This window comes from Suricata suricatta, chromosome 14 (genome assembly GCF_006229205.1).
Source record: "Suricata suricatta isolate VVHF042 chromosome 14, meerkat_22Aug2017_6uvM2_HiC, whole genome shotgun sequence".
Lineage (NCBI taxonomy): Eukaryota > Metazoa > Chordata > Mammalia > Carnivora > Herpestidae > Suricata > Suricata suricatta.
Window position 1 is genome coordinate 81109194 of NC_043713.1, and position 12366 is coordinate 81121559.

The 12366-nt window shown below is 46.4% G+C and overlaps 1 protein-coding gene across 3 annotated transcripts in view; it reads right to left on the reverse strand.

Moving 5' to 3' along the window:
* The window catches only part of CUX2 (cut like homeobox 2), a 273824-nt gene that overhangs the window by 90337 nt on the left and 171121 nt on the right, over window positions 1–12366 (reverse strand). For all 3 annotated transcript variants that reach the window (XM_029922230.1, XM_029922231.1, XM_029922229.1), the window contains 2 exons: window positions 8194–8304; window positions 4457–4504 (listed from right to left, as the gene is read on the reverse strand). In XM_029922230.1, coding sequence (XP_029778090.1) covers window positions 4457–4492 — 36 coding nt within the window. In that variant the 5' untranslated portion in view covers window positions 4493–4504; window positions 8194–8304. The remainder of the gene's footprint in view (window positions 1–4456; window positions 4505–8193; window positions 8305–12366) is intronic.

The following is a 12366-nucleotide window of genomic DNA, read 5'->3' on the forward strand; positions in this document are numbered from 1 at the left end:
TTGGGCTGGAAGAGGCAGGAGGCAGAATCACCAGTCCGGCGAAGGCCTCCTGCCTGTAATGGCAGAGGGTCACTTCCACCACATTCTGTTAGTTGAAGTGGACCCAGGCCCAGACTCGAAGAATGGAGAAACAGGCTCCAGTTCTGGAGGGGGGAATGCTAGACACAATGCAGCTATGCAGGGGAGGAGCATGAATGTGAAGCTCAGAAAAGAAGCAGAAGTTCTCGGAGGAAACCAAGAGGCACTTGACATGACTCCTGGACATCATTTCAATCACAGGGACTGAACTCCTACTGACATTCCTTAAGGGAAGAGATGGTGTCTCACCATCTTTGGACCTTCCACAGCTCTCGCCTGGAGCCTGGCACATAGTAGGTGCTTCACAAGTATCTGTTAAGTGGGCCTGCAAGGCACCAAGCAGAAAGGAGGCCCTTCTGGGGCTCGCACAAATCCTTGCCCTCCCCCACATCAAGAGGTGTCTAGGTAACTGTGAGGTTGTGACCCAGTGTTCACTGGGTCCAGCATCTAAATCACCCCCTGGAATGCAATAGGGCTACAGTAAAGGTTTGTTGAGTGAATAAATGATTGCCTGGACTCAACAGATGGCGAATACAAGTGGCACCTCCGTCTCATTTCTAAGCTCCTAGAAGGTGGTCGTGCCACACAAGCTCCCTCAGACCTCGAGAGAACAAGAGAAAAGAGAAAGAATATCTTGGTCCCATGCCACCAAACACAACCACCACAATGAAAACCAACAGCTCGCCAGCTACCTGATGGAGGATCTCACTGCAGCTCATGCGATCCTAGGAGCTGTTGCAGTGGCGGACACAGCGGCTCAGAGACATGAAGTCACTTGGCCAAAGTCACATAAGCTTGTCAGACCCTGGATGTCTGATGGCCATGCTCTCCGGCCTCCCCTGGGGGTTAGAGGCTCTGCATCAGGCCCTTTCATCCCCAAACTAAAGTGTTTCCATCAGCCCCAGATTCGTGTGGGCGCTCCAACTCAACCAGAGGGTTTTCCATCCTTCCGGCTACCTCCCCTTCCTGATGGAAGAAGAAGGAAAAAAATCTCACAGCGGCCCTGCGCCTGCCTGGCTGGGCCAGGCACACACGCCTTCGAAAAGTTTCACCTCTGGTTTAGCATAACAAAACTTTTAATTTAGATGTTTTCATCTCTCTCTCCAAGTAAAAATAAGTTTAAAATAATGACTGTAATAAATGAAGGTAATTAATTGTAGTTTGTTCCTTTACTGTCTAGTCAGCTTAATTTTACCTTTTCAACTAATAATGAGAAAATAATTTTTGTGCTCGGAGGGTTAATGATATGTAACTGCGAGAGCTGCTAATTGCATGTTGCAATCCATCCATCAACAACCCCATCTGTGCGACTTGATTATGTTTGCTAAATTATTGCTTTGAATTATCTTTCATAAAGCAACTTTTGTAATTAGCGGGGCTTTCGTCTTGCTCTTTTCTCTGCGCACACGGATATTCAAACTTTGGCCATTTCAAGCTGTCTCCATTAAGCCACCTTCTCTGGCTGTCTTTGTTTCCCTGAGCAGGGGAATCAAGACTGTCCTTTAAGCAATCAAGGCGGAGAGAAAAAGCTTCCTTGATTCACAGCAGGGCAAATTCACTTCCTCTCCGCACCCCTCCCACTAGCACGCGCACACGCACGCACACACACACAAAAGAAAAAGAAAAAGAAAAAGGCCCACACATATACAGAATGAAAAGATAAAAAGGATGTCCAGATTCTGTATATACCAGGGCTGGTGGAATGAAATTAAGGAATGAACTTGAACATGTTATATTTCAATAAGAGGCCCACACTGGGGAAGAAGAAATGACGGGCACGATATTCAGCCCCGGCGTTTTATGGGCTACTTTATGTGACTAGAGACGGTGTTTGCCTCAGGGAATATTCCTGGGAGGTGATTAATGCCCTCTTGGGAATCCTCTGTTCAGAGCCTGGAGCCTGGTGGATCGCAAGAGGGAAGTGGCATAAAGGATGAACCCTCATTAAAAAAATTAAAATGAAAATCAAATTTGGATTATGAACGGCTTGTGCATGAGCAGTTTGTTCTGGATGAAGAAGATGCTTTTTATTAACACCTTTCTTCAGCAGCGTTTCTCCCCAGAGGCACGGGGAGGGACATGGCGGCTGCAATGGATTAGTCAATAGATCATGAGGAAAGCAGGGGTTTCAGGAATAAAACTCCAGATAAATGTAGTCTTTTTGGCACATTAAAGGGACGATGGAAAGCCCTCTTAAGAAAATTAACGAAGTTATTTGGAGATCCTCAGCTATTAAAACAGTGCAAATTCAACATGCCACATGAATTTGGAAAGGAGAATCGGCTTTGTCTTCCCTTTTGGACTAGCTGAAACTTTCTCTCCTTCTGTGAGTTACTGAATACCAATGGTGTATCAGACACCGTGTCAACTGCCTCCACCCTTAGTTCTTTGAATCTTTACTGTTACCTTCCATTTGCCAGAGGAGGAAAGCTGTGGCTCAGAGAGGTTAAGGAAGCTCTCCCCAGCCACACAGCACGGCTGAGATTCAAGCAAGGCCTGCCTCAGCCTGGCGTATACATGCTGCCTCCACGCCGCACTGGCTGTTTTCCGGAACATCACCCAACTGAAACACTGAAGTCTTTCTCCTATGGAAAAAATGATGCAAGTCACACCTGCTCCCTATAGGGACAGAAAGCCCCTTCTTCGGGGGAAAGAGCCTTGAACACCCACCTAGGAAAGAGGCAGATTCCAGCTCATGCATAACAGAGGCCAAGTAAGCCCGTACGGAAGGTGATTGATAACAGGAATGATAAAATACCCAGGAACCACCAACATAAGGAATGTTCGAAGCACTCCATGGGCATTACCTTTAAAGGTTCTTCCTCAATCACAACCCTATGAAGGAGGCACAATTATTACCCAGTTTTACAGATGAGGAAACAAAGGCACTGAGAGGTAACTTGCATAAGGTCAAACAGTGAGGAAGTGGCAGAGGCAGGGTTCAAACCCAGGTAGGTTCCAGAGTCTCACTTTATCGGCCAGTAGCTTTCTGTGTGCCAGGCAATACATGAAAACCTTTCCCTGCATTATATTTCTGTTAGTCTACAAAACAGCCCAAAAAACTCTGGAGCATAGGGAAACTGAGGCTCTAAGTAGTCAAGAGACACTTTGCCCACAGCCCAAGCAAGGGACAGCTGAAAAAGTGCTGCTCGGAGCCTGGCGTCGGCCGGGCACAAGGATCAGCTGCCCGAGAGAGCTTGCGTGCCGAGCACCCCTCATGGGACTGGGGCTTGGCAGATGGGAACCTCTTTTCTAGAAAAACACAAAGCCATGACAACAAATTCCCAACATTATTGGTCTTCTTTCTGGTTTGTTTTTTTCCCCTTTCAGCTTAGGCACCTCACAACCAAATGAATCAATACCGGATGGCCCTATAAATAAATAAGCACATCAGTCAACTCGGTAATAAAATGAAGGGATGAAAAATATGGAAATCAGCGACATTTGTGTAAATCCAGTTATTGTTTACTTTAATATTGCCTTATGTGCTTACGCGGTTCCAAAGAGACAGATTTAAAGTAATGTGGTGCTTGGCGGATGATAGACTTAAAATGCATCTTTACCGGGGAGCTGTGAGAAGGGCCAGCCGCTCCAAGGGCCTGCCTGAATCCAGGGGAGACTGAGAAGAGCCCCCTAAAGATGGAACATTTGGCAAACAGCTTCCCCTTCACTACCCTGCCTCCGTGTAATCCCATTCTCTTCCTCGCCCGCCTCCCTTGCGAGCAGCACAAGTGGACGTTCTCAGAATCCTGGCCACAAAGTCAAACCAAGAGAGAAATGGAGGAGGTTCGGCCTCATCACAGGGCTCCAGGAAAGCAAGAGAGACAACTGACTGAAGACAGCTCAGCTGCTGCCAAAGGACACAGGGCCTGAGGGGTTGTCAGGAAAGAACACAAACAGTGTTGAGTTTATACTCAGACGGTGGGTCAGTAGAGGAGATTTCAGGGTGGGCTGGTAACTGGACTTATCTGCAAGACTGCCTTAGAGAATCAGAGCAGAGCGGAATGCCAGGGGAGAGCAAAGGTCACTGAGGACAAACTTCTTGATTTAAAACATGGGAAACCAAGCCTGGAAGGTGAGGTGGTTCATTCAAGGCCATAGACACTATGTAGAGCAGAGCTGGTGTAAGGCTGGACAAAGTCTAGGAAGAGGGAGATTCCTGGGATCGGACACTGGCATCCCATCAAACGGAATGGAGAGCCCATTCTTATTATGTCACCATTGGCTGATCTAGAAGGAATGGGGTAGGGTGTGCAAGGCGGGTGGGCAGGTTTATCCCAAGCTTCCAGAGGGTACGGCCTCCTCTGGCAACTCCAGGCGGGACAGGAGAGGGAACCAGGGAATGTTTTTGTGACATGCCACTGGCCTTGGATCTTACCTCAGCTTGGAAGCTTTTTAATACAGGAGCCACCATCTCTCTGATTTCCTGAAAAAGAGATCAGCGAAGAGTTCACTACAGTGCCAGGTGGGTATCCCCATGGCCCCTGCTTGCAGAGCACTGTTGTCCCCTAGGCCAGCATTTCCCAAATGTGTCCCATAGGACATGTGCTCTGTGAGATTTCATAAGGATTTCTTATATATACACCTACACAAGATATACTCGCATGCACACACACACAGGGTGCAAAGCCAGATCCGACTGGGAAAGAGAGTCCAACATCAAGTTTCTTCCCTGCAAGACTTTTTGGAGCCTTTAGCATAATGCGCATTGTGAATTTCTGGAAGTGGGGGAAGAAAATAACATTTCCCGAATAGATCTGATCATGGAATACTCTTATGCAAATTACTCGTGGGAACTGGTGGTGCCTCCACTCTTTGGAGCAGAGGGGTTGGGGGGTGCTGGAGAGGTGGCCTCAGCTCTCCACATCCAGCACCATGTCACCAAAGTCTCTTCATAAAAACCTCTGTCCTTGAAGCATTTGCTCAGGGCTGTCTCCTCCAGGTGGCCATCTCTGCTTCCCCTCACCCAACTGCCCCTCTCTGGCAAACACTTCACTTTGCATTTTAGCAACATTACTTCTGTATTGGTTTCTCCTTCCTCACCAGAATGTGCAGCTTCTGGGGACTTGGCAGGGCCACCTCCATGGTGCCCAGATCAAAGGAAGGGTTTTGTGAATGTTTAATAAACTCTATGGCAGTGGGACGTCTTTAGAAGGGAGCATCCTACTTCTGGACCTTAATTCCCTGCCTTTTACAAATGACCATGAGGTTCCCAGCTCCAAGGGCTCCCCTGCTCGGTTCCTGTGAGTTCTCCCCAGCACACAAGAGGGAGGCCTTTTAGAACCTAGTGTTGCAAGATTCCAACCCTAAATGCTTCAGTTTCCTCTGAGACCCATTGGTGACTCCATGACTGCTGTCAGTCGTGGCCCACAAGAAACTCCCATGGAAGGAGGAGATGAGAAGGGCTCAAGAGTGTGGAGAGAGAGGGGGCAGCGGGGAGAAGCAGAAATGAAGACATGGGCACAAGATACTTAGGTTCAGGTAAAGACGAAATCCCTTAATTATGAAATAAGGTTGTGCTACTGTCCCTGGAAACAATCCCTCTTCTGGGTCGTGGGTACCCCTCCTCACTGACTGGTGTTCCCCAGGGCTCCTCTGAGCCAGTGATATACTGACGGTATGCTGGGGGTCTTCAGGCGGCACAGAGAAGTGTGTGTGAATCTATCTAGTGGATCTGATTACAAGGAACTATGGGGTGCATGGGCTGAGCCATGGAAAAAGAAATGCATGAAAACCTAGGTTCCAGGTTGTGAATTCAAATATCCAAAGCGGCCGGGGGGAAGTGGACATGAGGGAGGCAGGCTGGGAGGTCCTGCGGCAAACCTTGGCAAGCGTGATGTGATGGGGTGCAGCTGCTCAGCTCCAGCTGGTGATCGCCATGTGGGCATGTAGCATCTGCGTGACCAGATCTGCTAAAGGATCTCAAGATACTGGAGATTTGGGGTTTTGGGTGAAATCTTCTGAGATGCTAAATGTTGGTAACTTATTGTAAAACTTGGAAGACTTTATAGAAGTCTTAAATAAAACATATTAGTAGGAACCCTCTGGTCCAGGTTCAGGAAACATTAGTGCTGGAAGGGGCCTCAGAAACCATCTCTCCAGTCCACTGAATTTCCAGAAGGGGAGACCAAGGCCCTGGGAGGGGCTGGCTGGCTTGCTCAAGTCCCACCGTGAGCGAGTGGCTCAGCTGTAATCCGAATGCAGGTCAACAGACAACCCAAATAAGCTGTTGGCACACTTGAGAGAGTTTAGGGGATTCAATTCTGAGGGCCAACCTTGGGCCAATGTGACCATTTCTAGAAGCCCCCTGTCTTGTATGCTTCACCCCCTGAGGGGGGCAGCTAAGCATAGGCACAAGCGGGAGGTGAGTTGGGCACCAGCCAGATGATGTTCTTAAATAAAGCCTTGGCATGACTCTCCCCATCAGGAGAGACTAGTTCCAAAAATGAGAATTTTCAGAGGCACGACTATAATAGGAATGGAAACTTATTCCTCCTAATTACATAATTGCATAATTATGCAGTATTAAAATTATGTAAGCTGAACTCAGAGGCTTAAAACCTGGCCTGGATTTCTCTCCTCACCTGGGAGCTCCCATGTAGCCTGGGGAGGAAGAAGAGACAGAGGGTCTGTGCTGACCAGAGAGAAGGCATGTCGGGCTGGCAAGATCTAGGGCCATTTCATATCTGTATCCCACAGAATGGAGAGCAAGACGTGAAGCTTCTGATACCCTCTTTCTAAGCAGAAAATCAGCTTAAATAACAAGCCATTCTCTGTTCCCAGAGGGAAGCAAAGGATGCTCAGCATCACCTATGCCTTCTTAGCTCCAGGAGTCACACCAGGGACTTGACTTGGCCCTCGTGAAGCCCCAACATGGGAGATACTTGGATCTGAGATTCCGGCCCCTTCTCCTGGCATACCTTCCCTCAGCTCTCAAATCCTAGGAACCTAGGATTCCTCCCCTAATCGCTCCATGGGCAAGTTCTACCTATAGCTTACTTCCTCCTCTTGCCTTGAAGAACCAAACATACTTAAGACTTGTGTGAGGAAGATTTCATGGCTGGAAGACCTGACCCCTCTGTGCTCAATTAGCCTGATTCCTGGGTAGACCTGCCTCTTCTCCATCTCTCCATGGCCCCCCCATCCATCAGCAAGGTGGCAACAGGACCCTTCGGTGATCCAACAGGCACAGTGGAATCAATATCTCCAGGCCTGATACTTCCAGAATTGCCAGATGGTGCCCCACCCTCCTCCAAGATCCAGGCCACCTAAGTAGGTTAGGACAGAGAGGTCAACTATTAACCTCTGCTGACACAGAGAAGCACAACTATCTTTGGGGGCAGTCAGGGTCTCTGTTTCCCACAGTGGCTCTGATGTGTCACATTCTTGATGACATACGAAATCAAAAGCTTTTATTTTTCCTATCGTGTTTATTCCATCTTTTATTATTATTTTTTAAATCTGAGTAGCAACAGGGGGCCTGACAGGAAAAGTATAAGAATTAACACATTCGCCCCTGTAAAGAACAAAAACATGTCCATTCTAGTCTCTTCCCTTGGGGGTCCCTTACGGTACGCGGGTAGGGGAAGGGGACTGGTCATTAACTGGACCACCTCAAGGCAGCTGGGAAAGACAGAGCAGATGGGTGGAGCTACAAGGCAAGAGGTGCAAGGGAAGAATGAGGCCTGTTTACGTCAGTGGGAGGTAGTTTCAGAGACATGGAGGGAAGGCCCAGAGAGGGTGGGGAAGCCTGCAGCCGTCTCTCCCAGACACCCATGGAAAAGCAAAATAAAATCAAGAACCACAGATGAACAGTCTTTGTTGTCACGGCCAGGCGTTTGACTAGATATAAATGTCGGGGGGACATGGATGCTTTAGAGAGTCCTCAGAAAGAATGACTTCAATGGAGAAGCATCCTGCCCTCACTTTAGATAGCACTGCTGAGCACCACTATACCAAGAAACACCCAAAGGTTGGGGGCTGTAATTTCTCTTTGCGGCTAATTAGCTTCTTTTCTTGTTAGTCACTTATGTCTACAGTTTCCAAAATACAGTTTGAACAGAGAAAAATCTGCATTCCTACTGAGTTAATTCTATAATGGCAAATATACTGTACCTCAGGTACATTTTTCTTAAATTCCCGGCGGAGTTCAATTAAATGTTTATGAGAATGTTCACTCTCCTCCTGCCGTGCAGACAGCTCAGAAGCGACGGAATTAAGCTCCTTCTGAAACAATAAAAAAATACAAAAAAAAGAGAGAGAGAGAAAAGAAAAAAATTTTTCCCCCTCTTCTTCCTTTTAAATCATCATACAAAACAGCATTCTGAACAAGTTTTCTTAACTTACAAAGCTGAGAAAAGACAGGATATTGACTACTGGCACAAATGAATAATTTACAAAACTGGGGATGCAACTGAAAAAAAATCCAGGGCAGCTTTTTTTGCTTATCGGAAGATCAATAATCTCCCATAAAGTTGGGTGGAGCTAATTTTTTTACCTCTCCCCCACCCCCCTGCCCCACCTCTTAAATTTCCAAAGGAGTGATGGCATAAGCTTGTCAGTAACTGTAGAAAACATCTCCAAACCATGTCAAAATAGTAAAGTGCGGCATATTGTATGGGCATATTATAGTGTAAGAAAGTGCTGTCGACAGCTTTCATATATCAGAGGTGGGAACTGTTCCAACTATGACTTACTTACACTTAAGGGTTCATAAATACGCCTTTTAAGATATAGATGGCTTTTTAATTTCAGTAGATTTTGGAAAAATGAGGGTGCCAATAAGAAGCAAGCTGACCTTTTGTGTATCCTGCCGTAAATCAGTTAAGGTTCACTTCAAGTATAAGAAATATTTCACCGAAGACTCCTGGATTCAGAAGAAATGGATTGGACGGTGCCTTGCCTGCTTATGTGCAATGAAGGCGCCAGACCAGGTTTTCACAGGATGTACCAGTGAGGGAAAGAAAGAGAGTGAGGGATGGGGGGGCATGCCAGCTTACACACATCACAGACAGTGTCTGCTGGTCGTACATGTATATTTGATCACCTCTCTCTCCGCTTTCTTCACTTTAACGGTGGCAGTTTCACAAGGGGAGTACAATTCACCATGAGTTGTCATGGATTTCATTTGCATAATTCAAGAAATGCTCTGTTTATGTGGTCCGCTGCTTTCCTGCGCCATCCCGAGACGGGATTTTCTCCTGGATCATAACTCGAGGAGCATTTCTGTATATATCACCCGATTATATTTGCAGCAATCAAGCCCCATAATTTCCTAAATCCGGTGATGCAATAAATTTCTGCAATCAGATTTATTAAAAACACACACGCAGATGCAAGAGTGTATTTCTAGGGTGAACTCTTTAATCTAACATATGTATGATGAGGCCCGGCACCGTGTTGAAAGACCCCATTTGTCATCGCTAATATGCATTCATCTTGCACACACAATGAAACACTTTTACCATTAGATAATGAAATAAAAGTACTATTAACCCGCTGCAAATCCTTTTCTCTGTAAGAGACGAAATGCATGGTAATTGTCTTATATCATGTCTGAGTCGGTAAATCTGCTCTATAGCAGTTCACCATAGCACCATAAACCTCATACCCACTGGAGGCTGGAGAGTCTACCCCAAGCCCAGCATAACTGTCTCTGCCTATGGTGCCTTAGGGAGAAATTGGCAAGGGAATTTGTATTTCTGGAGAAATGTCTAACCTTGTTGGAGAACCATGGGACTAGAAGAGAGAAGGTCAAGGCATAAAAGCAGTGATTAAAATAGAGGGGCAAGGGACTCCGAAATGTGGTACTCTCCAAGGTGCTGAAGTCAATTCAATGCACAACACTAGGTACATTAACTTGAAGGCATGGGGGCCTCCAGTACAAACGCTGCATGGAATTTTGAGCCAGGTGAGGAAGAGACAGAAACAGAAACAGTTTCTGACAGTATACCAAAGGGGCAGAAGAAAAACAGAGACTTATGATTTATAATTATTTTAAAATAATCATAGTTTCCAATAAAGAAAACACAACTGACCACAAACAAATATTGAGTGACTGGGTAGAGGCCTGTGCTTGTAGGAAAAGGACTGGTCAAATACAGAAAAAATCCAACCAGGTGCTGCAGCCAGGTGGATAGACTGCTCACAGTTTTCTTTAGGTTTTCTCATCTGTCTTGAAGACAAAGATGGGATATTTTTAAGGTTTTTTTTTTATTCTTTATTTTTGAGAGAGAGAGAGAGAGACAGAGAGTGAAAGAGAGACAGCGAGAGACAGCGAGAGACAGAGTGTGATCAGGGGAGGAACAGAGAGAAGGGAACACACAGAATCCAAAGCAGGCTCCAGGCTCTGAGCTGTCAGCACAGAGCCTGATGTGGGGCTGGAACTCACAAACCACAAGTTCATGACTTGAGCTGAAGTCAGACGCTCAACTGACTGAGCCATAAAGATGGGGTTTTTACATTGCTGTAGGATACACAGAGCTGTGACTTGTGTTGACATCATTTAACTTTGGATTAGCATGTACCTGACACAATGTTCTAATCTCTGGGACACTGTTCCTCCCCACCCCACAACAACCAATATACCTGGTTGGTGCTGGACTTGGACTCCTCAGTTAAAATGTCAAATCTAGGCTCTGAGAAGAAACTGCACAGTCGGATAAATCCAAAGACTTGATATGGGCTACCAGATAATTATGCTGTGTGACTGCACTGGGGCCCTTCACCAGAACCTCCCAGGCGGCTCGTGTGTGTAAATCTCTCTACTGCAGACACAGCAGAAGCAAAACCAGGACAAGGAACATCGGCAACCCCTCCAGGCCCAGATGTTATGGTGTCTTTCCTGTTGAGCCCTATAAGAGCAAACAATATCCATGTTCTTCTCAACTTTGCCTACTTCCATCCATGCTAATCCTTCAACCCTGAATTCTTGCCACATGTCTTTGGTAAGCTCACTAACAACATCATCAGTAGCAATAATAGTAAATAATAATCATAACTACCATTCATTGGCTGCTTACATGTGTCAGGCACCATACCTAGCTCCTTACATACATCGTCTCATGTAACAAGCACATTAATGTATCTGTTAGGCGATTGAAGCCGGGACTAAGAAATAAATAACAGTTAATTCTAATAGTTCAGGTGTGGATTATCCCCTTGGTGGATAATAAAAGCAAAATTGTAGTGCCTGATACTTCTTAGGGCTTCTGCTCCATTTCCCCACTGGTTGGGGGATGTTCAGGGAGCTTGTTTTAAATGCTATCATTATATAAACCATCAAGCACAGTACCAAGTGTCCAATACATGTTGGCTGATATTATTCTGCTTTTTATATAAATTGAGAGCTCAGAAAACATCCCACTAGATCAGTGACTCTAAGAGTTCTGAATTTCACAGGTCAATAAAAATATCACCCTTCCCCCTCCCCACCCCCAAAAAAGGACCATCAGAGTATGGCCAAGTTTTACTGCATCAAAGAAAAACATTAAAAACCACTCCCTTTCACCCTAGAAGATGGGATATTTGAACATTAACAAAGCAAGAGGGCCAAAAACAGAATCAACAAGAGTCTTTTAAAATAAATACACCTAAAATAAAAGCTCACAGCACTATGTTTATTTTGAAGGGATGGGGAAAACTCTCGTAAACATAAGCCAGCACTGGTCTAAAGGTGAAATTTTAGAAATGAGTGTCTGAGCCACTGCACACACACACACACACACACACACACAGCTAGCAGGGCCTCTCCTCTGATGATCAAGCAGAACTCGGTTCCTCTCCCCGCCGACCCCCAGCCCACAGCCCTAGGGGAGCCATGATTAACACAGCCCCAGACTTTGGACCAGGCCCAGGCCGGGAGGAGACTCATCTGATTAACCTGCCATCAGCAGCAGACAGACAGCCCGGAGCCCGGCGCAGACCATTCAAATAATGATCATCATAAACAGCCCATTTGCAACTAAAAAGAAATAATTTTAATGAGCTTGAAGCAGATGATGGATGCAGCTGAGGCTCGGGCCAATGTGCAGAGAAAAAGGAAGTGGGGACTGAGCTGCACCCAGGACCAGGCGCAGTGGGAGGAAGCTGGAGTGGGGAGGAAGGGCTCTCCTGGGGAAGGTGGAACTATGCCCTTGCTGCTTCCCCAGGGCCCACTGTGTCCACTGCCTGAGAGGACCCCTAGGTCTCAGAGGTCTGCCCTGCAGTGTGCTGGACCAACTTGAGACTTGGACTTCCAAAGCACCCAAAGTCTTGGAATGTAGGGAACAGAAGGAAACTTCGAGGTTG